The sequence below is a fragment of the Ovis canadensis genome, chromosome 11, assembly GCF_042477335.2.
Source record: "Ovis canadensis isolate MfBH-ARS-UI-01 breed Bighorn chromosome 11, ARS-UI_OviCan_v2, whole genome shotgun sequence".
In the NCBI taxonomy this organism is placed as follows: Eukaryota; Metazoa; Chordata; class Mammalia; order Artiodactyla; family Bovidae; genus Ovis; species Ovis canadensis.
In genome coordinates this window covers 34989686-35013961 of record NC_091255.1, presented here as the reverse complement: position 1 = coordinate 35013961, position 24276 = coordinate 34989686, and the positions used below count along the sequence as shown (strand labels likewise).

Genomic DNA, 24276 nt, shown 5'->3' with positions numbered 1-24276 from the left:
TTCAACCAAAAATAAATTAAAAAAAGAAAAAAAATTACTGTCATGAGTCCCAAGGTGGGAGTGGCCACAGGTGTGTGGGCTGTGGAAAACAAGATGGTGTGGAGGAAACAGGGTCGGGTGGGTGGAGAGGGTCAGGGGTACATGGCAAGAACTGAGTCCATGGAGTAGGGGGCAGGTGGGAAGCAGCCTAGAGGAGAGTGAGGAGTGAGAGGGAGGCCAGGGTTAAAAGTAGGCAATTCTAAGAATGCAGCTGTGAAGGGGAAATGAGGAGGGCAGCTGGAGAGGTTTTTTAAGCCTGGAAGCAAGCGGTGGTTGGAGTCCACCCCCTATCTCCCCAAGGTAGGAGGAGAGCAGGAGAGAACAGAGCCAAAGGAGGGCTCAGGGCAAGTTGTGGAAGGATGTGATAAGGGCTTGTGTCCAGGATGGAGGCTGTTCCCGGGTTCCGGGAGCCCATATCAGGCTGCCATTTCCTCTCCATCCCTACCCTCTTCCTGCCCTTAATCAGGCCCTCCCTGGAGCTGGAAGACAGAAGGACCAAGTCGCACCCTGGAAGAAGCTCTGTGTCTCCGGCGGTTCTTCTGCTGGTCTGTGAGCTGGGGCCAGGGCTCGGGGAGGCCGGGGCCTGAGGGAGGGATAACCGCCAAGGGCTGGAGCTAGTAGTTTAGGCTTTGCGGGTCAAGGGGAGGAGAGGGGAATGAAGGGAGAGAGGTGTGGGAGGTGAGTTTCTGAAACAATCCTAGAGGCCGTAGTGGGGGCCAGGGCCTGGAGGCATACTGCTGCGGGCCCGAGGGGTGCCCACTCAAAACCCCTTGCCCACAGGTCACCATGCCCCTCCTTCTTTTGCTGTTCCTGCTGCCAAGCCCTTCACACCCCGTCCCCATCTGTGAAGTCGGCAACAAGGACAGCCAGGTAGAAGTGAACTGTGAAAATAAGGGACTGAAGGCACCGCCTCCAAACCTGCAGGCCGACACCGCCATCCTCCACCTGGGTGAGAACCCCCTGGGCACTTTCTCCATGGCATCCGTGGTGAATCTGCCCCACCTCACTGAGCTGTTCCTGGGTAAGAGCCAGCTGACCAGCCTGCAGGCAGACGCGAAACTGCCGCGGCTGGAGGTCCTGAATCTAGCCCACAATAAGCTGAGAAGCCTGCCCGAGCTGGGACGGGCACTGCCAGCTCTGTCTATCCTGGACGTGTCCTTCAACAAGCTGACCTCGTTGCCTCCTAATGCTCTGCGTGGCCTGAGCCACCTCCACGAGCTCTATCTGCGCGGAAACCAGCTGAGGACTCTGCCCCCTGAGCTCCTGGTGCCCACACCCCGCCTGAGGAAGCTCAACCTGGCTGAAAACGACTTGCAAGAGCTGCCCACTGAGCTTCTAAAAGGGTTGGAGGAACTTGACACCCTTTACCTCCAAAAGAACAGGCTGCGCACGATACCAACGGGCTTCTTTGGGATGCTCCTCCTGCCTTACGCTTTTTTCCATAACAACTCCTGGTCCTGCGACTGCGGGATCCTCTATTTCAGCCGCTGGCTGCAGGACAACCCCAGCAACGTGTACGTATGGGAGGAGGATGTGGACATTAAGGCCATGACCCCCGATGTGAAGAGCGTTCAATGTGTCGATATGAATGGCACGTACGTCTACAAATTCTCGGGGGATGGCTGCAACATCCCTGGTGACAGGGACAACCTGGACTACGATGAATATGATGAGGAACAGGAGGTACCTGTCGTGAACACTGTAAGCAGCCCCTCTAGCCACACCATGCACTGGGACCTGCTCTATTTAGCACTGACTACTTCGCCAGGCAGTCAGGTGTCCTCCTTGCCTCCAGTTAAGAAACTGACCACGATCCCAATTACTATAGACTCCATCACCTCCTCCAAAACTCTAAAACCCACTACTGAACACCCCACAACCCCAACCACCCCAGAATCCACAACCCTGACCACCCCAGAATCCACAATCCCGACCACCCCAGAGCCCACTACCCCGACCACCCCAGAGCTCACTACCCCGACCACCCCAGAGCTCACTACCCCGACCACCCCAGAGCCCACTACCCCGACCACCCCAGAGCTCACTACCCCGACCACCCCAGAGCCCACTACCCCGACCACCCCAGAGCCCACTACCCCGACCACCCCAGAACCCATAAGTGAGACTTTACAATCAACCATATTCTTAACCTCCACAGAATCCATTTCACTCCCCACTATCTTAGAATCCACCATAACCATCATCTCTGAATCTGACAACCTCTGGAAGGCCCAGGGATTGGCTAGTTCCAGTAACAACCCTCTTCTCAGCTCTGACTCTTGCTGTCTGTTCCTGGGCTTCTATATCCTGGGTCTCCTCTGGCTCCTGGTTGCCTCTGTGATCCTCATCCTGCTGCTGTGCTGGGTCCAGCAGGTGAAGCCATGGGCCCTGGCCACGGCCACCCACACGGCGCACCTGGAGCTGCAAAGGGGAAGGCAGGTGACGGTACACCGGGCCTGGCTGCTTTTCTTCCAAGGCTTACTTCCCACTTTCCGCTCTAGTCTTTTCCTGTGGGTGCGGCCTAATGGCCGCATGGGGCCTCTGCAGGCGGGTCGGCGGCCTTCGGCCCTGAGCCTGGGTCGTGGTGGGGATCTGCTAGGGACTGTGGGTGTTAGGTACTCTGGCCACAGCCTCTGAGGGCGGGTGGTTTGGGGACCCCGAGACAGAGTCTGACTCTCCTTTTGGGGTCTAATAGGGGGTGGGTGGGTATGGAGCACAGGGTCAAGGAGGTCTTCATTACTGTGCCTTTATCAGGAGTCTCCCCTGCACACAGTCCCAGACCCAACAAATCACGGAGGAGTTGGAGGGGAGGTCACCGAACAGAGCTCCGTATGCTGGATAGATGGTGGGGTTCCCAGACCAGTAGGTTATTACTATCACTTTGGGGAAGTTTTAGGAAAGGGCAAATAACATTGTAAAGGTGGTTCCCAAGTGTACCTGTTGAGGAAAACTTGGAAAAAGATGTGTCAACGTGTGGGCCCTGAGTGTCTCTGGATGGTATAAATAGGGGTTGGTTTTCTGTTCTTTTCCTCTGTTTACCATTTTCTAGTTTTCCACCATCGTAATGTTATTTGTACAATAAACATAATTTTAAAATGGAATTTTGTTTCTTTGGGTGGTGCAGGGAGAGGGAAACAAGGCTGGGGCACCTTCACCAGCATTCCCAAGGCCCCATCTGCCCCACCCTAGTTGCACTGCTCAGAAGCTCTAGTCCTGACCTGGCCTCCCCTGCCCGGGGTGCCTTCCTTCTCTCCTCCAGGGGTCACCAACAACCAGGCCACCGCGAGCAAGTTCCAAGTCAAGAATCAGAAGTTTCCTGGGAGCTCAGGGATGCTACTGAGGGTATCTGCCTGCAGCCCGCAGTACTAGGCCAGGTGGGTGCTTCCTGGCACTGGGGGGCACCAGAAACACAGCTCTCCTGCTCTGCCCAGGGGGGCAGGGCAGGGGAGAGCCTGGCAGTGTGCACCATCTTGGTGGGTTTTACTGAGTTAATCTCAGGTTTCCTGCTATCAAGCCAGGAGGCAGGCAAATGGAGCCCACTTCTCTTCCCCAGGTGCCATGGGCTCCGCCATTCCCCTTAGCATGCTGGGCAGACTTTCTCTCCTGCCTCTAGCCCAAACCCAGACTTGGGGTCCAGAGAATGCGAGTGAGGGCTAAGCATTTCTGGCTCCAGGGAGACCCCTTCCTCCTTTGGGTGGTGCAGGGAGAATCTTCCTAATGTGAAACCCTGACATTTCTTTTCTTGCTTTGAACTCTTCCCATAATAGAAGACAGCTCTTGAGCTTGGCCACCGACGACTTCTGTGCACCAATCCACCTAATGGTCCGGCTTCCCCTCTCCCAGCAAACACTTCACTGCCTGTGCTCCAGCTATTAGGCTCTGCAGAGATTACCGGCTCCTCAGAGTTTCTCTAAGCCTTTGCTCTCAGAGGGCCAGGAATGCTTCCCCGCCCTGCTTCCCTGACCAGTTGGTTACTGTGCAGTCTCTTCTGGCCCAGACCGGCCTGGGTGCTTCATGTCACCCTGCAGTGGTCTGCTGGTGACTCTGTTTCTGTGTCACTCTCCTCTCTCTGGACTTGGAACTCATTAAGGACAAGATCCAGGCTTCAAGTGTCCCTAAGCAGCGCCTGCGGCCCAGGCCAGCAGTGTGCAGAGCGGGTAAGACAAGAGGCAGAGGTGGGAGGACCGGGCTGCACCGCCAGGCTGTTGAGCTCAACTTCTGCTTCTACTGACGGGTTCTGCCAAGGGGACAGCTCTCAGCTGCTGCCTGCCTGTTCCCTGGCCTGGCTCCGGAGAAGCCTTCAGGCCTCAAGCACCAGGCTCTTCTTCCAACTGACCTTCCTATGTCCTTTTATGTCCTAAGAGGTTTCTAAACTTCTTGAGGGCAGGGCCTGGTATCTCACATCTAAAGAAACAAAGAAGGCAATCACCCTCCCCAGCCTGTGGCCCAGATCATGTCTCCGGCAAACATCTTCCCCTTCCTAAGCCTCCAGGCTCTGGGGGCCTGACTGTGTGTCCACTCCATGACCTGCTCCCCGCACTCCCCCCGCCACCTCAAAGGTCAGCCTTCTCCTCTCAGGCTGTAATCCCTCCCTCTTCAGGCTGCAGAAGCAGTCACCAGACTCCCAAGGCTCTTCCTGGGGATTACATGAGACAACCTGGGCGTCTGCCGAGTTCTTGGGGGAGCGGCTGGGAAGACTGGAGTTTGGGTTTTTCTCATATGTCAGCTGCTGCAATATGACTGATTTATATATAACACTTGTATAAAAACCGTGAGTGCTCTTTCTTTAATAATTTTCTTACAAACTCCAGTTCCTATTCTCCAGGAGCATCTGCTCATTTGTCCGGTCTCCTCCCCGTCCTGTGCCCACAACTCTCCAGATTTGGGGGTGGTGTCAGCAATCCAATTTATTGATTATGTCCTCAGTGAGGTGGAGGGAGGAAGGGCCACGTCCTCCTACTGCAGACCTTTGATCATCTTGACAGCTTCTGCTCTCTCCTGTCCCTTCAGCCCTGCCTTGGTTTCCCCACTGAGAACGGAGGGGCTTCTGCTGTCCTATGTGCCCTGAAACTAATATCCAAGGAGGCCCCAGAAATCCCTAGTGAGCTTCCAAGGTCCCCTCAAGGTACAGCCAGGGACAGAGATGATGCTGATCAGGGCAAGGAGGGCAAGCTGGAGCTGGGCAGGACAGGCCAAAGTCTTTAACCGTAGAGCAGGGAACCACACTGTGTTGGGAAAATAAATAGAGGGGGCCCAGGGTGGCAGAGTCCAGGCCCCCAGGGTTGGGGGGGCACACTGACTGTAGGAGCAGGGGGTGAGACGGAGGCCCGGTGCAGTGACTCCAGGCCCCTCACCTGCCTCAGCCACTGAGGAAGAGACGCTTGTAGGCCTTGTTCATCTGCTCCAAGAAGATGAAAGTGAGGACAGTGTGGGGGCCCAGGCGGGCATAGTATGGTGTAAAGCCCTTCCACAGGCTGAAGAAGCCCTCGTAGCGGACGACCTTCACCAGCACATCCTAGACAGGAAGGCAGGCAGGGCACTGAGGCTAGGACCTAGCCTCTGGGGTCCCCTTCCTCTTACCCAGCTATTGCCTTCTCCCCCTGCCTCCCAGCATCCGATCCTGCAGCCCAAGCCCCAGGCTCTGGTTCCTCACCAGCCCATTCTTGTATTCTGGCTTCCCATCAATCATCCGCATGTTCTGGATCCTGAAGGACAGGAGGCAAGGACATGAGGACATAAGAGGGCCTTTCTCATCCCTCTCCAGGCCCAGGTCTGTGCAGATTGTCCAGATACTCACCGGGTCTTGACAATGTCCACGGGCATGGAAGCGGCAGTGGTGACCAGGCCACTGATCATGCTAGCACAGAAGTGGCACAGGATGTTGTCAGAGAAGTAGCCTGGGGGAGGTGGAGCAGGGGGTGGCAGTCAGCTCAAAGCTGGTCCAGGCTAGCTGGGAGCTGAGGGCTCAGCTCTGGGTCTCACCTGAGTCCAGTAAAAACTGCTTGGACTGGGAGTAGGAGGCAAGCTGGGCGGCGTTAACGACGACAGCCCGAGCCATGGTAGGGATGCAGCCCTGGGGTGAGGGGTGGAGGGGGAGGGGGAGTCAGAAATGCCCAAGACTGGACCCCAGGTCCCCTAAGTCTCCAGCCCCTCTACTCACCCTCCATAGTGTGAGGACCCCCTCTTCCTGGACAATTCGAAACAGGGCATTAAACACGTTTTTGTAGCCACGACGCTGGTCAACTGGAAGCCTGGTGGGAAGGCAGGGAGAAGCCAAGTTTGGGCTAGACCACTCTGCCCCCACAGGCGCAAAGAAAGGAAGGCCAGAATGCTGTGAACAGGTGAATGCTGTGCCCTAGATCTAGGATAAGAAATCACTTCTTTCATACTAGATTCCAGGGAATGGTGCTCGGGGCAGGCTCAGACCTAGAACTCACCGGCCATCAGCGGTCATGCGGATAAGAGCCACCTCAGCTGGTGTCCCCACAAAGGCACCAGTTGCACCTGCAGTCATGCCAATCACGGCCTTCAGCAGAAAGCCAGGGGGTGTACCATCAGTCCCAGTCAGGCGCTCAAACAGCACGGTATAGATACCAAGGCGAGTAGTAGTGTAGGTGGCCTGGCGCAACAGGCCAGCTGATAGCCTGGGGAGGGGAGTGAAGGGGTCTGAGTCAAGCCCAGGTCTAGAGCTGTCAACCCACAACCTACCCCCATCCTTTGGCCCCAGTACCCGGTGTAAATGCCCCTCAGCCCTTCTGCTCTCAGGATGCTGGTGAGGGCATGGAAGCTGGTTTTGTACTCTCGTGTCTTGGCTCCTTCCCCACTCAGCTGCATCCGGTTCTTCACGAGGTCCAAGGGCTGCACAAAAACTGTAGCTCCCATCCTGGGGGAAGACAGGGGTGGCATCAACGGCTAGGTGTCTCAGATCTACCAAAGTCCCTTGGAGCTCAGCAACAAGAGGTCACAAAGGGCAGGGCCTGCCATGCCACTAAGTGTTCAGGAGCTGGTGGGCACGTGTACAAGAGTCTCTACCTGTATCAAGAGCAATGGGTCTTAAAAGTCCAGCAGTCCAGAAGGGACCATGCAATGAAAGCGTTTCACGCAGCAACAAGGGTATCAAGCAGTGACCCCGGGACTGCGTGCAGTCCAATCCAAGGGGAGGTGGGCATTCATGATCTGGGACCCCATATAGTCCAGCAGGAGCCATGCAATGACCTGAAACCCCAAACAGTCCCGCAGTCAAGCAATAGGTTGGGAAACTCAGGTGGTCTGGTGGGGGTCGTGCATGCAGCCCAGAGGCCCTGCGATGGGTGAAAAGATCCTGGCAGCCCATCAAGTATCTTGCAATACGATGGGGACGGCACTGACCCCGTGTCAGCTCGGTTCACTGCAACACACCCAAAGAAGAACCGGGCCCGGTTCCTTGCACCCGTCCCTTCCTCCTCCTGTCCCATCCCTGGGGCCTGAGCTTACCCGGCCAGGCCCCCAAACAGGAACTTGACGGACTTAGGGGAGGTACGGGGCTTCCCGTCCATCCCAGAAGCCCCGGGACTCGCCGTCGCCGCCATCGCCACTCAATGGCCCTCGGCTCGCGGTACCGTGCGCGCGCGGCCCCGCTCGCGCCCAAGGTGACACCGCGCGCGCAACAGGGGCGAGGGCGCGCGCGCACGCCCCTCCGGCTCTCAGGTCCAGCGCTAGCTGGAAGTTGGCGCAGGCGCAGGCGCGAGCGCAAAGGCGGCCGGGAGTAAGGCGGAGCTGAAGGAGGAGCTTCAAGAATGGATGCGGGAAGGGGTGTGGCTGATTTTGGAAGCCGAAGCTAAGGCGCAATTTTTATCGAATTGGAACCGCGGGAAAACGGAGAGGAGGGTATCTAAAGGTCTCGCGAGATGGACTGAGCTAGGCTAGTCAGAATTAGGCGGTCTCTCGCGATACATAGAGGAAGCTGTCAGCTGGTGGGAGGGAAATGTGGTGAAGCCTCTCGCGAGACTTGAAGGTACCGCGGCGGCCAGAAGGAGGACAGGTTTGTAAACCGGGGTGTTGCAGGGTCCTAGGCACTAGCGGGGAAACGACTAAGTAGTCATCTGATGCATCGGCGCCCCTTTCATTGCCACAGGCACTGCCTCCACCTCTGACCTTTCTTTTAATCGGTCTTTTAGAACCGGAAGTCCTTAGTCGTGAGCGTCCAATGCTGGAAGCGGCCTGACTTTCTTTGCCGGAAACTCTTTTCCAGGGGATGGGAAGACGGCCCACCTGGCCGGAAGTCCCACCCCTTTGAGCTCCCCCTCCCTTCCAGAAGTTTTTCTGTCACCTGTGCTGGTCTCCGTCCCCTTTCCCGGTTTTATTCCTATATCAGAAAAAGGTTATTTTTAGTCTCTCCCTCCCAGCTCCAATAGACTAGTTGGGTACCTCACTCCCCGAGTCGGAGGTCCTTTCCCGAGCCCCCATGTAGCTGGGAAGTGGGACCTGGGGGTGGTTGGACCCCTGGGATCCTGAAGGAGGGCCAGAGAGGGCGCAGAACTCCGTTTCTGTTCCTGTTATCCGGACGCGGCCCCCTCCGCCTCTCCTCCCGCTGCCATGCACCCTGCGGCCTTCCCGCTTCCTGTGGTTGTGGTCACTGTGCTGTGGGGAGCGGCCCCCAGCCGGGGGCTTATTCGAGCGGTGAGTCGGAGGGGCCAATGGGGGAAGGGCGCTGAAGGGAGAGGTTGCAGACTAAAGGGCCAACACGGACTCCTGTCCGCAGATCTCGGACCACAATGCCAGCATGGACTTTGCAGACCTCCCAGCTCTCTTCGGGGCTGCTTTGAGCCAGGAGGGACTTCAGGTGATTTTCTTCCCTTTTTCCTGTTTCCTTAAATTATCTCTCCTGGGTGGAGGTTCAGGAGGCTTTCTTGGATGAAGCTGTTAGTGGGAAAAGTGTCAAGTTAGGACTAAGTGCAAGAGCACGTCTAGTGTGGTGGCAATCCAGAATCTGGAGGTAAAAGACAAAGTCTACTCCTAGAACTCTGGGCCTCGGAAGGGAAACTGAAAGTGGACTAAGATAACAGGTAGGGCTAGTGGTGCTCATCAGTAGGGTCTCTAGAGCCTTAATGCCCTTATGATCTTGACAAGTTAAGTATCTCTCTGAGCCTTAGTTTGTTTTACTGTAAAATGGGTAAATAATAGAACTTATCACAGGATTATTGGGAGGATTAAATTAGACAAGCAGTTTTGTAGTACTTTTTCACAGACTACCATATAGCAGGAACTCAGTTGGACCATAAATACCAGTATTGTTGTTTGTAAGATGGGTAATTGGAAAATTAAAGGGAGGTGTTAAGAAATAAAATTCAACAGGACTGAATTTTAAAGCTCTTACTGGCTTTTATTTAATGACCCATGAACCCAGCAGATAGATCTCTGAAGAACTATACAAAATGAAAGATTTACGGGCAGAAAGGGGTGGGACAAGAGTTATACTAGCAAAGATTTGTTTGTGGCAAAATCACCTTGCTTTAGGGGACAGAAGGGGTCTATCAGGCAGATTACTTCACTAATGCTGATCATGTAACTCCAGATAGACTGGTTTAAGATTCCATTCTTGGAGGAAGTATTGCGTTTGGTAACAGGGGGCTCAGCGCAAATACCTCCTTTTTTTTTTTTTTTTTAAACAAGTGTGTACTAGAGCAGAGAATGTGAAATAACTTGAGAAAGTGATGTGGATGAATGGAGAATCGAATTACAGTGAGTGGGGAACTGGAAGGCCGAAGAATTAGCCAGGAGTGGGGGTACAGATTAGCTCATGTGGGAAAGAGAAGGATGATGCAGAATCTAGTAAAGGGCCGTTGTTTGCCCAGAATTGCATCTTCAGAAGGTTAAGAGGTAGATTTCCGACTTTGGTGTGGTTGCTCAGACCAACCCCAGGAACGAGGATGTGCAGGATGTGGGAGCCAGTGTGCATGGTGGAACCTGTGGGGAGCAGAACCCAGGGAGATGAAATCCAACTGTTGTTTGCTTCTCTTCCCCAGGGCTTCCTTGTGGAGGCTCACCCAGACAATGCCTGCAGCCCCATTGCCCCACCACCCCCAGCCCCGGTCAACGGGTCAGTCTTTATTGCACTGCTTCGAAGATTCGACTGCAACTTTGACCTCAAGGTTGCTGAATGTGGTGTGGGAGCTGGGAGGGTGAGCACCAGGAACAAAAGGTGGCAACGCCCATGACAGTTTCTTATCTGCCTTTTCTCCCTAGGTCCTAAATGCTCAGAAGGCTGGGTATGGTGCAGCTGTGGTACACAATGTGAATTCCAATGAACTTCTGAACATGGTGTGGAATAGTGGTAAGGCTGGACATCTACATTTTCAGTAGAGCTTAGACTGAGAGGATGGCAGGAGGGGTGGAGCCTTAGGGAAATCAGTGCTTTGGGTGGGATGGGACAAGAGAGTCAAAGGATTCGTGTGGCAGCTTGGGTCCCCAGTGTAATGCCCTCATCCCTGCAGAGGAAATCCAGCAGCAGATCTGGATCCCGTCTGTGTTTATTGGGGAGAGGAGCTCCGAGTACCTGCGTGCCCTCTTTGTCTACGAGAAGGGGTAGGACCTGTCCCTCCTTCCTACTCTTCCTTCAGCACTTCCATGCCATCCTGGAGCCCAAGCCTGTGCCCCAACCATTCAGCCTCAGGCCCATCATACTCTTCCTCTTGGTACTTTCTCCCCCATCCCCACCCGCCCTGTCCAGAGCCAGTTACTTTGTCCCTCTTTCTTTGCCCTTTTGCCTTTTCTGCCCCTCTGATATTGGTCTTCCTTTTCCCAGGGCTCGGGTGCTTCTGGTCCCAGACAATAGCTTCCCCTTGGGCTATTACCTCATCCCTTTCACAGGGATTGTAGGACTGCTGGTTTTGGCCATGGGAGCAGTGATGGTGAGTAGCTCAGGGACCAAGATGGGAAGAGTCAAGGCCAGATTTTAAAGCCAGATTGGCTCTGGGGTTGCAAGACAGGGATGGTTTATACTGGATTGTCCAGATTTCTTCTAAGACTGATGCATCCACTCCCTTTCACCAGATAGTTCGTTGCATCCAGCATAGGAAACGGCTCCAGCGGAATCGACTGACCAAAGAGCAGCTGAAACAGATCCCTACACATGACTATCAGAAGGGTGAGGAGGGTTAGAGGAGCAGGCCTTTCCCACCACTTACCTGGTTCTGATGGAGTTGAAGCCCAGGAGATAAGGGGCAGAGATGGCAGGGAGATCTCAGTTTGAGATGCCATCTTTCCTTTTTAAAGCCGTACATAAAAGGACAGAACAGGTTTAGAGCAGGAGATGGAAAACAAAGATGATTAAATGGAATAGTTGGGGGGAGGGGGAAAGATGGAGGACCTTTCTCGTAAGAGAGAAGGTGGATGAAGCAGAAAAATAGGAGCGGGGAAGATGCTGCCAGAGAAGGAAGGCACAGGTAAGAAGGGGCTGGGTCTTCAGGCCTGGAGCCTCCAATGCCCTTATAAGGCTATGGCAGAAGCCCCGCCCCACTTCCTCTCCTCCCACTCACTATCTCTCCACTAACACTAACCCCCAGAAAACCCACTTCCCTTCTTACCTCTGCTTCTCTTTGCTTGTGCCTTCTAACCCCAGATTCCTCATGTTCCACCCTGCTCATCTTAGCTCTTCCTCTGGCTCTTTAGAGATAGAAAAATATCTTGCAGGTTTAGCACAGGCCTCCCAGAGTGACTTCCTGTGGGCCCTGGTTTAGAATGGTTCTGTAAAAACTTTCTTCTTCCACTAGGAGACCAGTATGATGTGTGTGCCATCTGCCTGGATGAATATGAGGATGGGGACAAGCTGAGGGTACTCCCCTGTGCTCACGGTGAGGCCCTCACTTCCTGTGCCCATGTCCCCAGGCCCCCAGCAGGCATCAGGTGCTTTACCTCATTCCTCTTGGCAGCTTATCACAGCCGCTGTGTGGACCCCTGGCTCACTCAAACCCGGAAGACCTGCCCCATCTGCAAGCAGCCTGTGCATCGGGGTCCTGGGGATGATGAGCAGGAGGAAGAAACCCAGGGACAAGAGGGTGATGAGGAAGGGGAGCCAAGGGACCAGCCTGCCTCAGAACGGACCCCTCTTCTGGGCTCCAGCCCCACACCTCCCTCCTCCTTTGGCTCTCTAGCTCCAGCACCCCTTGTCTTTCCTGGGTCTTCAACAGACCCCTCACCCTCTACCTCTTCAGCTGCCATCCTGGTTTAATACTCCCTTCCGCACCACCTCTGATGACCTGTTTGCACAGCCCCTCTTGCTCTCTTCAGTCTTCTAGTTTTGAGGGATAGGAAATACTTCCACCCCAGATTTCTCCCCTTACCCAGCTCCGTCCTTTTGAAGTGGTTCGGGGTACAAAGGGACAGGGTCTTCACTTACTGGGTTAATAAAACTGTTTTTGTGGACTAAGGAAGGGTGAGATCATTCTCACACAGGGAAATGTATTATCTTTGGGGGAACTGCCCCTTTCTACCATACAGGGGTGTGCGGGGAGGGGAGGCTAACCTGCCATCTTGGGGACAGCCCCAGTAGGCATCTGTTGTGACTCAGAGAGGGAGAGCCCCACCCACACATGAAGATGACTCAACTGGCTCTGCCTTGCCCACAGGCCTGGACCCATTCTCTGGTCTGGATGGCTCTGTTCCATTATCCACCAATTCATCTAGCTAGCACACTGGGAACCTAGGGCTGGATATGTTATTGGAGAAGGCCTGGCCAATCTGGCCAGGTGTTTAATCCTGGACATGAAAGCAAGAAGCTCAAAATCTTAGACTTTGTATTTCCTAAACTCTCCTGCCGCTTCTAACCCCAAGCCAGGATAAAGGAGACAGGTCACAAGAGCTGTCTTCCATCCTGACACCCAGGCTAAAACCACACAGCACCTTGTTAGTAGAATCTTTTTTATTCAGAAAAAAAACCCAAAAAACAAAAAAGTTTTCCAACCACACACAGGAGGGGTACGGGCTGGGGGCAGGGGATGTCTGTCCATCCAGCCCAGGCCCCCAGCCCATGTGGTTTTGGCAGCAATAAGGGGTGTGGGGTAATGGCCCAAAAAATAAAAATGGTGTATGTATGTGTGTGGGAAGGAGAGGGGTGCAAAAGCAGTGGGGAGTGGTGAGGGGAGGGCCAGACGAGGTCAGTACTGGGAACGCCGCAGGTGAGAAGCCATTTCATAACATTTCTTGTTGATCATACCGCCGTGGACACCTTCTTTGCCCATCAGCAGGACTAGCGCTGGAGGAAAGAGAAAGGAGGCTAGGACCCAGGTGTCACCACCCCACCCCCTGCCAGCTGTTCAGCAGCTGTCCAACCCTGGGGGCTGTAACCCAACCTCATCTCTCCCAACCCCCCACACACAGGCAGGCTGTCAGTCACCCTGAAACAATAGGTCTTTTCAAAAGGGGAAAATCAAGCTTAAAGGCTGGAAAGGAGCACAGTAAAATTTAGGGGTCAAAGGCTCCTAGACTGTTGACTCATGTGTTCAGGCTAGAAATGGCTGTGGATGAGCCGGCCACCTCCAAGTTTTCACAAAAGAGCTCAAAAGACAAGAGCAGAATGCTGACTTACAATGAAGCTTTTACCTCCTCCAAGAAAACAGGGAGTTTCTCCTCTGAAAATGCTCAAGGTAAGAAGCAACTTAAGAGGTAATACAGTTCAACTTCTCTACACCGTATGGTGAGGCGTATGGTGAGGCACTGAGACAGAACTAGAGGAACAATTCGATTCCCCAGCATCCGGCAGGCTGGGAGTAGAAACCTGGTTTGATCCTTTCATACTAAGTGACCACACAGAAGAACCCAAAAGATTAACAAAAGGAGGTACGTTAGGGATTTTGGAGCTAGAGAATGGGTAAGAACTCACTCTTGGCAGTCATGGTGACAGTGATATTGAAAGTTGGGGCTCCACCGGTGCTCTTGGTACGAAGATCCATGGTAAATTCTCCATCCTGCAGCAGTGAGTCCCGGATCACAGAACATTTCTGGCCCCCAAGCGTTAGCCCATTCACGAAAAAACTTGACCGGTCTTTGCCAACCAGGATACCGACCTCAGCAGGCTGAAAAGGGAACCAAGCACCCAGCAAGTTAGTCAATACACCAAAGTTCTCACCTGTCTTCCATTTCTCAAGGAAGCTAAGCCCCCTGGGGTGAAAGGTGTATGTTATGTGCTTTGTACACATTCGTGAAATTTGAGAAACTCAGGATTGTTGGAAGTGCACAAAAATATGATCTTGAAACCTAGAGAATGGTAACAGGAAGGGACAACATGGTCCTCTCACTCAGATGTCGATTTAGATTAGGGAAAGCAAACCCAGTAAATAAATGGGGCCAAAAACCAGTTAAGAGAATGGAGTGGAGAGCCTTGGATGCTCAGAACTCTCCTTCAGGAAAAGCAGAAGCGAAGAGGGGAAGGGAGGGGGCGGGCAAAGCAGGAGAAGCAACTTTGCCCTTATTTGGTCAAAGGTTCTGCAGGAGTTGTTAGGGGCCCGGACGCCTGGGTCTCTAAGTAACTTAGAGTTTAGGTTCAGGTATCTATGCTCTAAGATGAGCAAGCAGATGCCTGGGGGCATTCAGCGAAAGTCGAAGAACTTTTGGAGGGGGCCTGGGGCTAGACCCGACAGCCAGCTCTCGGGTCTAGATACCCCGGGGAACGTATCTTCCCCTCCCCCTTACACCCCAAATCCCCACATCCGGTCCCCTCCCGCCCGGAAATCCCCTTCCCCCCCTTTCGAACTTCCGCTCCCCCTCCCCACTTCCGGGCAGTGTGGACAGGGGAGTTGGTGATGGGGACAGCAGCAGTCATCCCTTCTTCCTTCACTTATACTGTCCTAGAACTTCTCACAAAGTTCCCCTGCTCCAGGCCCTGCCTGATGGCGGGAAGGGAAGGCGAGGGGACTCCCGGGACTGGTCTCTCAAGAATGCTGAGTCCGACCGGCCGACTGGCGGGGAGGGGGTCGTCGTGTGGCGCCCTAGCCCTCTCTAATGGAGTTGGGAGGGGCAGGGAACCCACGGAGATCGGGCTAGGGACCCAGGCCATGCGACTGGGGCTCCCTCCCGGTTCAGAGGAACAATAGTGGAAGGGGCGCGAGCTGGCAGCCGGAAGTGGAGCTAGGGGTCCCGGGGTCCCCAAGTCCCTGCTCAATCAAAATCCTGGGTAGAAACTACGGCGCGTGCCCGACCCGCCCTGGAGGAGGCGGAAGTGGGCCGCCTCACCGGGCGGCGCACCCTCCCCGCCCCGTGCCCCGGATGTAACGCCCCGTCGCGGAAAGCGGGGCGGCGGGCGGGCTGGGCGCCGCCGCCCGGGGCGGAGGATTCAGGGGGCCATGGAGGGGCCCGCTCACGTGCAGCCGCCATTCGCGCCACTTCCAGGGCAAGGACCGGGTCACGGCCTTTCGCCGCCCTCCGCAGACCGCGCCCGCCCCCACCCGAGTCCCTCCCTCAGGGTCCAAGCCGGGCCAGTCCCCAGGACTGTGCAGGCCTCTCAGTACCGTGATGTTGACGAAGGTCTTGCCGGGGACGGCGGCCCAGACGGAGGGCGAGTCCTTATAGCCCACGATGGCTGCGTCCTGACAGGTCCCGTCCGCCATGAGGTTGTCGATGTAGGCGTTCCACCCGGCCATGGCGCTGCTATTGGGGCTGCTCTCGGGGCTGCTGCTGGGGCCGCGGGCTGGGCTCGGGCTGGCGGGCGGGGGAAGACGGAGAGCTTGGGGCACGCGCTGCCGTCCGGACCGCGGCTCTGCTAGCTGTGCAGCAGCCCTCGCACCGCCACTTCCTGCTCCTCCCCACCCCCCTAGATTTTTATTTGCAAAGGGCGGTGGGGGCGGGGCTTGCTCCCCACTCCCTCTCTCCCTCCCCTCTCCTGCCCAGATACCGAACTTTGCAAATGCATTTTAAAAAATCCCTCCCCCTATTGCAAAATTTGCAGAGTTCGATGGAAAGCGAGGCAAAAAGAATCGGGGTGGGTGGGGATGGGTTAAGGTTAGGGCCCGCTCCACTCCGCCTAAACTATCAGACTTTAGTGGAAGGAAAGGTAGTGAGCCAGAGGGAAGAAGGAAAGTGAAAGAAGTAAGAATTAGCAAACTGCTAATTTAGCAAATTAAAGAGGATTCGGGTAACTCAGGGTTAAACAGAACGACTCCCCCTTCCCCCACCTCTGCCGGGGGCAGGAACGGCGGGCGGCGGCGGGGCGCGTGCGCCCGCGCCTGCGCCGGGGCCGGGAGGGAAAGCGCGTGGGGCGGTTAGGGCAGACGGCGGGCTTCGCGGGCGCGCGCCCGGGCGCGCCAAGCGGGACTGATTTGGACCCTCGGCGAGGGCAGGCAGGCCGGGGACGTGTCTCCCGCCGGGCGGAAGGGGCGGAGGCGAGGCGTGGCGTGTGCCTGGCCGCTTCTGCCCTCTTGATTTTATTTATTCAAGAAATAAGGTAGTAAAAGGAAATTAGACCAAATACCCCCGGCCGTCTTCAGAATTGAAGGCACCCACCAGGGACACTTCTGTCCCCAGCATCTGCCCGGGCGGCACAAGCGGTACTCACTGGAGCCCACCTCGACTCCAGGGGGTTGTGACTCACTGGATCGGCTCCAGCCTCATTCCTCACTCCACGTCCCAGCCCTGCCCGAACCCCGGTCAGCAGTTTGGGTCACCGGCTGTGCCCCTTGGCCCGTGTCTGCAGAGGTCATTGAGCACCGTGGGGCCAGACGGGCGGGCCTATTTTCCAAGGCGGAAGAATACTAAGCGGTTTCTCAAGATTGCAACTTTTTCAAGAGGAGGAAAGTCCCTTCAACTTTGCCCTTTTGGGTTTTTCTTGTTCTTTTTCAGTAAAACTTAAGCTAAGAACTTGTGTGCGATGAGTTCGCTAGCTATCCACCGGGAAGCGGGTGGGGCAGGACCTGGAGTCCGGCTTAGGTGACTCTAGCTCGCGCTGGCCGCCGGGGCCGCTGAGGGGCTAGGCCGCTTCCGGTCCCTCGGGGGAGGGGCGGCTCCCGGGCGCGAAGGGGCTTCGTTTCCCTCCTGTCCTCCGTAGCGGGCGCGGCCACTCGGAACCCACGGAGCACCCGACGCCCCCCGAACCAGTGTTCCTCGACAGCCGCCGCGGCTGAGTCACTGGCCAACTCGGGCGGGGCCGCAGGCGGGCACGTGGCGGCGCTCCCCGCCCGCCATCCTGACCTCTGGCCTACCGCACCCCCTACCCCAGGGTGGAAATCTCCCGAGAGGGAGCGGCCAGAGATAAGGGGGTGGGGGGTGGCGAGAAGGCTGGGAGACACACCGCGGGGCAGGGCGGGGAGGGGAGCTCGGGAGAGAGCTTGGGGGTGAGTCACCGGGCGCCGGCCGCTCAGGCGCCGGCAGGCTAGGTCTCCCGAGTCCGGGGCGAAGAGCCGAGAAGCCGGTGACCCTCGCCCGCCGGCCGGCCAGCCGGCTTGAAACCCGCATGCCCTCCGCTCCTGGCCGGAGCTGCAGCCAAAGTCAGGGCTGACTTTACTTGCGCCGCACCCACTGAGACGGAGAGAGTCACAGACTGCAGAGACCCACTTCCCCGCCGTGCTAGAGGCCCACCCGATTGGCCCCCGGCGGTCAGACGCTCAGAAAGGGGCACTTCACCTTCTGTCCATTCATTTTTTGGGGGGTCACTTTTGATTCAGCACCATTCATTGATGGGCTGGGATCACGCCCTAAAGCGCCAGCAGTCGCGATCGGTGGAGAAAGGGCTTCTGACTGACAGCTTCCACGCCGGCGATAAGTGCTGTCCCAGCGCTATCAGCAGGGCGCCGCGCCAACTCCTAGGGCCTGTCTAAATTCGTCTGTCTCCCCCCCTCCCCCACTCCCCTCGCCGGCCGGGAGAGGGTAGGATGGGGTGGAGCGGAGAGAGACCGCCTTGAGGACCCCGAGAGGTGAGACCCTCTCGCCTTCTGAGTGGGCAGTTCAATTTAGAGCTCTGCTCTCGGCCGGAACCCCCTCCCCACCTCCCATTGAGGACAGAGGCAGTCCCCCGCCCGCCAAGTGAGCTATGGATGTCACTCCTGCAGCCCCTTTTCCAGGCCCCCTCCCCAGCCCTGTAGGGCTCAGGTTACCCTTGGCCTTTCCTAAAGGGCACTAGTTCCTCTTTAACCTTTGCAAAAGAGGAATACAATCCTGACACGGGGAGAGACCCCTCCCCCCAATTCTGAAGCCCCTCTCCTCTTTCTGCCCAGGAACGGAATTAAAAATAAGGAGTTTTATTGGAGAACAGAGAAAGGAGGGGATAGTCATTGACCTTTTGGGAAGGGGGCAGGTGCCTAGGGCCAAAAGCTGCTGCTTTAGGCTGTAGTGGGCACTTGGCTGCCAGCCTGGCTTCAGGGGGAGGATGGAGAGGGGGAGAGGCGGGGCTGGCTGGGGTACAGGGTGGCTCCAGGATAAATTCCCGGCCTGAGAGGGGGTGAGCTGACACTGTCCCAGCTGCCACCTAGACTCAGAGCCCAGCGAAGACATCCCAGGTCTGGTGAATCTTCCAGCCCCAGGGGATGGGGGTGGTAAAGGATGAGGGCTGTGCTGGCCTGGGGGAAATGTCAGCTTGTGCTTAAGAATCCTGGAGGAGTTGGAGCATACAGGATGGGGGTACCCAAGGATAGGAAAACGAGACTGTGAAGAGAGGCATACAGAGATGACGGAGAAGGGGAGTTAGAGTTGGAGCCAGGTGGTGGAATTTGGGCCCCCTGAGGATTTGGAGAAGGCTGAGGAGCAGGAAAAGTGAGGTAGAGTAACAGGAGAGGCTTTAAAGGCTAGGAAGCCATGGAAAACAGAGTATTTGGCCAGGGGGTGGAGGGAGAAGGCATAGTGCACCTTTGTGGGAGATGGGGTTCAGCAAGTGGTGGAGTTTTAAAAGAGAGGCCCCATATTCTGAGGATGGGAGGGTGGAATAGGAGCTGTTCTGAGTGGGGGAGGGGGCTGTGCCTGCCACTTTGGTCTGTGACCTTTTTGTGAGGTATTTTTAGCTCCAGCACCTGCCTCCTTGGGGTGGGGAAGACTCTTAAAGGGCAAGGGATTTGGGGTTCCTTAAGGGATCAGCTGTCCACACTTACTCACACCTCTCACCCTGCAGCCATGGCCATGCAGAAAATCTTTGCCCGGGAAATCCTGGACTCCAGGGGCAACCCCACTGTGGAGGTGGACCTGCACACGGCCAAGGGTAACCCAGGGCTATTGAATTGGTTTACCTGGGAAGACCCCCAACTCCATCTGCCTTTGCCCCCCAGCTGCATGCCACATCCACTCTTTTCTCTGGAATCCCCTTCTCCAGGCTTCTCCCCAAGCCTTGCTCTTCCAGCTTGACTCCGCCCCCCCCCACCCCACAGTGAGGAGCCATGGTCTCTCTACACTGCCCCCTGTCTCTGGGTTCCAAGAGGAGACCTCGGCCCTTTGGAGGTGAATGGGATTCTCTGTGATCTTCCAATTCCTCCCATCCCAGGCCGATTCCGAGCAGCTGTGCCCAGTGGCGCTTCCACAGGTATCTATGAAGCTCTGGAACTAAGAGATGGAGACAAGTCTCGCTACCTGGGGAAAGGTGAGGAAAGACCAAGGCTGGAGGAGCCATATGTGAGGGGGGCTTTCAGGATGTGGCATGAAATGTCTGCATAAGGTAGAGAAGGGGTCCCCAAACTCCAGGGCACGGACTGGTACCTCTTGTCAGATCACTGGCAACATTAGATTAGAAATAAAGTGCACAATAAGTAGAATGCACTTGGATCATATGGAAACCATCCCATACCCCTACCCCATGCCTGGTCCATGCAAAAACTGTCTTCCATGAAATTGGTCCCTGGTGCCAAAAAGGTTGGGCATCGGAAGAGGAAGGGAAACTGAAAGTTCTCCAGGAGCTGGGGGCCTCGGGAAGAGACCTGATTGCATAGGAGATCTGAACCCCCTGCTTTGCGGCCTCTCCAGGGGTCCTGAAAGCTGTGGAACACATCAACAAGACCCTCGGCCCCGCGCTGCTGGAAAAGGCAAGTAGAAGACGCACTCCACCTGCTGCCTCATCCCCAGAAGCTCAGGCTTGGCCAGCCAAGCCTTCTGACCCGATACCTGCATGTCTTTTTCCTCTAGCTCACATCCTGACTCCTGAGAAATCTAACTTCTGCTCTCCCCTCCTTAAACTTGCCTTTTCAGAAACTAAGTGTAGTGGATCAAGAAAAAGTTGACAAATTTATGATTGAGCTGGATGGGACAGAGAATAAATGTGAGTGAAGGGCTAGGGACAGGGGATGGGCTATGGGGGCCAGGGCAGAGGTAGGGGCTGGAATGCAGGGGCGGGGTTGGGGAGGACTGTGGCCTGAGGTCTGGTTAGGATTATTTCTGCATCCTGCATTTTGGGGCACAGTGTAACGGGCGGGATTTGTACTCATCCCCCAGGCATTTCCTGATGCCTGCCCCATGCCAGGCTTGGGCCCGGCTGTGGATACAGACATGAAGTTGACAAGTTTCCCTAGGGTGGGGGATCCTGGGGCCGGGTAGGGTGGGGAAGAGATAGGTTAACTTACTCAGTGCCCAGTGGTTTGGAGCTCTGGATTCTTTCTGGGGTGACCAGAGGGGACATTCTGGGAGACAGCCCTAAACCCTGTGGGTGGAGCACTCACAGTTTATACTTGCTTCCTCCAGCCAAGTTTGGGGCCAATGCCATCCTGGGCGTGTCCCTGGCCGTGTGTAAGGCTGGAGCAGCTGAGAAGGGGGTGCCGCTTTACCGACACATTGCAGATCTTGCGGGGAACCCAGAGCTGATCCTCCCAGTCCCTGTGAGTGCAGCCACCAGGTCACACCCCACAGGCACTCCACCCATCGGGGGAGGGCAGGGGCAGCCCCCAGAAAATCCACCTTCCAGACCCAACTTCCAAGAAACAGTTTCTCGAAATGGAACCTCTCCTACTGCCGTCCCCTTTCAACCTTCCCCTTTCCCACAGTCCAAACCTTCCCTTCAACCTCTCTCTGCTTCTTTCCCTAGATGTAACTGGCTCCTTCACGTTCCAATCCCAGGCTTAGTTACTCCACTTTTTCATTCTGCTGTGCTCCAACGCCAGATTGGATGGAGAGCTTCTTCATAGCAAAGATCTGGGCGTTTTATTTTTGTGTCTTCTTTAATCCTTATGAAACCAAATTTGCTCTTTATGGAAACCCTTTGAATTTAATAGCAACAATAATGTTACCATTTATTGTTACTTACTAGGCAGATTGTGTAAGAGCCTGAGCTCTGGAGACAAGCTGCTGGGTTCGAATCCTGGTTTTGTCTCTTACCTAGTTGTGTGACTTTTGGCAAGTTTATTGAACTTCTCTGAGCCTCAGTTTCCTCATCTGTAAAGTGAAGGATAATAAACTGTACCTAGTTACAGGGTGGTTTAGAGAACGAAATGAGCCAATAAAATATTATAAAGAACTTAGAGCAGTGCCTGGCCTGTAGTGAGTGCCATGACAATGTTAGGTGCGCATGCTAAGAACTGTGCATCCAACTTCTCTTAATTTTTCACCTAAGATCCTTCAGGTAAGCAGATGATATCCCTATTTTATGAAAATGAGGACAGAGGCTCTGAGGAGTAAAATTTTTCATCTAGACCACTCAGTAAGTAGGGGATCCAGGATTCCATGTTGACTTCACCCCCCCACCCCCGCCACCCCAGTCCCTTCTTGATTCCTGGAAAAACTGGCCCAGGTTCTGAGCACCCTCTCCCCGTCTCAGGCCTTCAACGTGATCAACGGGGGCTCCCATGCTGGAAACAAGCTGGCCATGCAGGAGTTCATGATCCTGCCTGTGGGAGCCAGCTCCTTCAGGGAAGCCATGCGCATTGGGGCCGAGGTCTACCACCACCTCAAGGGGGTCATCAAAGCCAAGTATGGGAAGGACGCCACCAATGTGGGTGATGAGGGTGGCTTTGCACCCAACATCCTGGAGAACAATGAAGGTCAGTGTGAGCACTTGGAGGGGCAGGACGCTGGGGGTCCCCACAGAGATGGGGTGCACTGGAGCCTCAAGTCCTCCCTTGCCCTCTCCCAGCCCTAGAGCTGCTGAAGACGGCCATCCAGGCGGCTGGTTACCCCGACAAGGTGGTGATTGGCATGGATGTAGCAGCATCTGAGTTCTATCGCAATGGGAAGTACGATCTCGACTTCAAGTCTCCTGATGACCCCGCTCGGCACATCAGTGGAGAGAAGCTGGGCGAACTGTACAAGAGCTTCATCAAGAACTACCCTGGTGAGACCCCGGCTTCCACTGCTCCTGCCCAAGTCTGCAGCAGCTGCTCAGCACACCGGCCTCGGCCCCTCTGCTGCCACCACCTCAATCCCTCCCATCCTTAGCCCCATTGCAATTTTCTGACCCATCACCCCTTTGTGAGGCCCTTCTGACCTTTAACCCGACTCTGCTTCCCTCCTCCACCAGTGGTGTCCATTGAGGATCCTTTTGACCAGGATGACTGGGCCACCTGGACCTCGTTCCTCTCGGGGGTCAACATCCAGATTGTGGGGGATGACCTCACAGTTACCAACCCCAAGAGGATTGCCCAGGCGGTGGAGAAGAAGGCTTGCAATTGCCTGCTGTTGAAAGTCAACCAGATTGGCTCGGTGACTGAATCCATCCAGGCGTGAGTGCCTCCTGGCCCAGGGCATCATGGCCTCCCTCCACCTAGCTCTACCCTCTCCAGCCACCCTCTTGCCCACTAACTCCAGGTCTGACTCCCGCTTGGCTCCTGACCCACCCCGCTCTCTCCACCTCGAACCTTTGACTAACTCCTGACCTGACCCTGGAACTTTGGTCATTGTCACGCTGCCTCAACCCATCCCCACCCTTGCCATCCCCATCTCCCAGATTCTGCTTCTTCCCACCAGCATCTCAGGAATCCAAATTTAAGATCAGGAATCTCCCCTTCTCTCTTTCCTCAAGAACTTTACCCTCCCCACACATCTCTCGTCCCCCAAAATAAAACGGAAAGGCCTCACTCAGCCCCCTGCCTTTCACCCTGAGGAAGTCCCACCAGGCCTTATCAAGTGTCCTCTCCACCCAGCTGCAAACTGGCTCAGTCTAATGGCTGGGGGGTGATGGTGAGCCACCGCTCCGGAGAGACCGAGGACACCTTCATCGCCGACCTCGTGGTGGGGCTCTGCACAGGACAGGTACTCCTGGGCCCTCCTTTGCCCAGTGTCTGAGTTTTCTTAGAGTCCCTGGCTCCCTGCCCCAGAGCTGAATGCCACCACAGGTTGCTCCCTTGGGGCCAGGTGCAATCCCTTCTCTCTAATCGCTTGCAACTCCTGGAATTCTTCTCTCTTCAGATCAAGACTGGTGCCCCATGCCGCTCAGAGCGTCTGGCCAAATACAATCAGCTCATGAGGTACCGTGGGCACAGTGAGCCTGGGCATCAGGAGCTGAGGGCTTTTGGGTTGGAATATCACAGCCCTGACCGTGTCTGCCTTCCAGGATTGAGGAGGCTCTTGGGGACAAGGCTGTCTTTGCTGGACGCAAGTTCCGTAACCCGAAGGCCAAGTGAGAGGCTGGAGGCCCCAGGAGTGCACAGGACAGACCTGGGCCTTCAAGCCCTTCCCCCTGAAATAAAACACTGGTGCCAACCAAGTCAGTGGCCTGCTCGTTTATGGGAAGGGGGAGAGGAGATGCTGGTCCCTGGGCTGGATCAGACAGGAGGTGGAGAGGTAGGGGCAGGAGGGGCGAGTGGACATGGAACCCGCTGCAACAAGGAGGAAGTGAGGGACTGGTCAGAGAGGAAGTTGGGCTGGATGCAGAACCATTACACTCACATTATGGAAGGAGGCAGGGGAAAGCCTGTGCATTATGTGAAATGAAGCTGAAGAGGAACTGACAGAACATTGAACCAGCTCCAGAGGGGTGGAGGACCAAGGTCTGACATCACCATGAGGGGGAAGCTGGATCAGATCTGCCCGGAAAGGGAAATTTATGGGGTCTGCGGAGGGTACTGCAGTGCTGAGGTCTGAGTGCTTGTCCTTATGAAATTGGGGTACTTGGTGAGGATGGTCATGGGAACCAAAGCAGCTACATTTCCATGGAGCCTCGAGGATGGGAAACTATTATCAATATGCAATCTTTGAAACAGTCCTATCAGGTAGTTACCATTATTATCCCCATTTTACTGGTGAGGAAACTGAGTCACAAACAGGCAAAATACTTTACCAAGGTGACAGGAAGTGGCAGAGCCAGGATCCAAAGCTAGACCACTTGGCCATAGTGACTGTGCTCTTAAAAAACACCATCCCTTAGGAATT

General features: G+C 55.5%; 5 protein-coding genes across 7 annotated transcripts; 3 read left to right on the top strand and 2 right to left on the bottom strand.

Moving 5' to 3' along the window:
* Positions 1-283: 283 nt before the first annotated feature.
* On the top strand, positions 284-3140 carry GP1BA (glycoprotein Ib platelet subunit alpha). 2 transcript variants are annotated; one of them, XM_069603237.1, is made up of 2 exons: positions 284-584; positions 820-3140. In XM_069603237.1, exons 1-2 carry the CDS (start codon positions 423-425, stop codon positions 2674-2676), a joined length of 2019 nt encoding a protein of 672 aa, XP_069459338.1. In that variant the 5' UTR covers positions 284-422; the 3' UTR covers positions 2677-3140. The 2 variants fall into 2 exon arrangements, with proteins under 2 accessions (XP_069459338.1, XP_069459339.1); XM_069603238.1 differs by having other exon boundaries at positions 511-588.
* Positions 3141-4802: 1662 nt separating this feature from the next.
* Positions 4803-7977, bottom strand: SLC25A11 (solute carrier family 25 member 11). Its single transcript, XM_069603242.1, has 8 exons — positions 7513-7977; positions 6770-6922; positions 6477-6683; positions 6200-6290; positions 6022-6112; positions 5837-5936; positions 5693-5744; positions 4803-5554 (listed from the first exon to the last, which is right to left on the bottom strand). Exons 1-8 carry the CDS (start codon positions 7605-7607, stop codon positions 5399-5401), a joined length of 945 nt encoding a protein of 314 aa, XP_069459343.1. The 5' UTR covers positions 7608-7977; the 3' UTR covers positions 4803-5398.
* Positions 7582-12445, top strand: RNF167 (ring finger protein 167). Its single transcript, XM_069603241.1, has 10 exons — positions 7582-8059; positions 8196-8697; positions 8780-8860; positions 10044-10169; positions 10264-10351; positions 10512-10602; positions 10823-10928; positions 11071-11164; positions 11790-11870; positions 11949-12445. The coding sequence occupies exons 2-10, from the start codon at positions 8614-8616 to the stop codon at positions 12245-12247; spliced, it is 1050 nt and encodes a 349-aa protein (XP_069459342.1). The 5' UTR covers positions 7582-8059; positions 8196-8613; the 3' UTR covers positions 12248-12445.
* A 474-nt stretch (positions 12446-12919) lies between these two features.
* Positions 12920-17139, bottom strand: PFN1 (profilin 1). The gene is made up of 3 exons (XM_069603245.1): positions 15522-17139; positions 13898-14090; positions 12920-13270 (listed from the first exon to the last, which is right to left on the bottom strand). The coding sequence occupies exons 1-3, from the start codon at positions 15651-15653 to the stop codon at positions 13173-13175; spliced, it is 423 nt and encodes a 140-aa protein (XP_069459346.1). The 5' UTR covers positions 15654-17139; the 3' UTR covers positions 12920-13172.
* On the top strand, positions 16970-23611 carry ENO3 (enolase 3). Of its 2 annotated transcripts, none has more exons than XM_069603240.1 (12): positions 16970-17918; positions 19106-19192; positions 19472-19567; positions 19948-20006; positions 20170-20239; positions 20659-20792; positions 21728-21950; positions 22043-22240; positions 22427-22628; positions 23049-23157; positions 23314-23372; positions 23459-23611. In XM_069603240.1, exons 2-12 carry the CDS (start codon positions 19108-19110, stop codon positions 23526-23528), a joined length of 1305 nt encoding a protein of 434 aa, XP_069459341.1. In that variant the 5' UTR covers positions 16970-17918; positions 19106-19107; the 3' UTR covers positions 23529-23611. The 2 variants fall into 2 exon arrangements, with proteins under 2 accessions (XP_069459341.1, XP_069459340.1); XM_069603239.1 differs by having other exon boundaries at positions 17000-18500.
* The last annotated feature ends 665 nt before the right edge of the window (positions 23612-24276 follow it).

Bases quoted from the DNA above. Each gene is read 5' to 3' on its own strand.
- RNF167 (XM_069603241.1), top strand. From the start codon at position 8,614: ATGCACCCTGCGGCCTTCCCGCTTCCTGTGGTTGTGGTCACTGTGCTG. The intron at 8,861-10,043 runs GTGATTTTCTTC...TCTCTTCCCCAG, and splicing joins TGAGCCAGGAGGGACTTCAG to GGCTTCCTTGTGGAGGCTCA. The intron at 10,929-11,070 runs GTGAGTAGCTCA...CCCTTTCACCAG, and splicing joins TGGCCATGGGAGCAGTGATG to ATAGTTCGTTGCATCCAGCA.
- SLC25A11 (XM_069603242.1), bottom strand. From the start codon at position 7,607: ATGGCGGCGACGGCGAGTCCCGGGGCTTCTGGGATGGACGGGAAGCCC. The intron at 6,684-6,769 runs GTACTGGGGCCA...TCCCCTCCCCAG, and splicing joins CTGAGGGGCATTTACACCGG to GCTATCAGCTGGCCTGTTGC. The intron at 5,555-5,692 runs GTGAGGAACCAG...CTTCCTGTCTAG, and splicing joins CAGAATACAAGAATGGGCTG to GATGTGCTGGTGAAGGTCGT.
- GP1BA (XM_069603237.1), top strand. From the start codon at position 423: ATGGAGGCTGTTCCCGGGTTCCGGGAGCCCATATCAGGCTGCCATTTC. The intron at 585-819 runs GTCTGTGAGCTG...CCTTGCCCACAG, and splicing joins CTCCGGCGGTTCTTCTGCTG to GTCACCATGCCCCTCCTTCT.
- PFN1 (XM_069603245.1), bottom strand. From the start codon at position 15,653: ATGGCCGGGTGGAACGCCTACATCGACAACCTCATGGCGGACGGGACC. The intron at 14,091-15,521 runs GTACTGAGAGGC...TTCCCTTTTCAG, and splicing joins AGACCTTCGTCAACATCACG to CCTGCTGAGGTCGGTATCCT. The intron at 13,271-13,897 runs GTGAGTTCTTAC...TCTTTCCTCCAG, and splicing joins TGTCACCATGACTGCCAAGA to CGCTAGTCCTGCTGATGGGC.
- ENO3 (XM_069603240.1), top strand. From the start codon at position 19,108: ATGGCCATGCAGAAAATCTTTGCCCGGGAAATCCTGGACTCCAGGGGC. The intron at 21,951-22,042 runs GTCAGTGTGAGC...GCCCTCTCCCAG, and splicing joins CATCCTGGAGAACAATGAAG to CCCTAGAGCTGCTGAAGACG. The intron at 22,241-22,426 runs GTGAGACCCCGG...CTCCTCCACCAG, and splicing joins CTTCATCAAGAACTACCCTG to TGGTGTCCATTGAGGATCCT.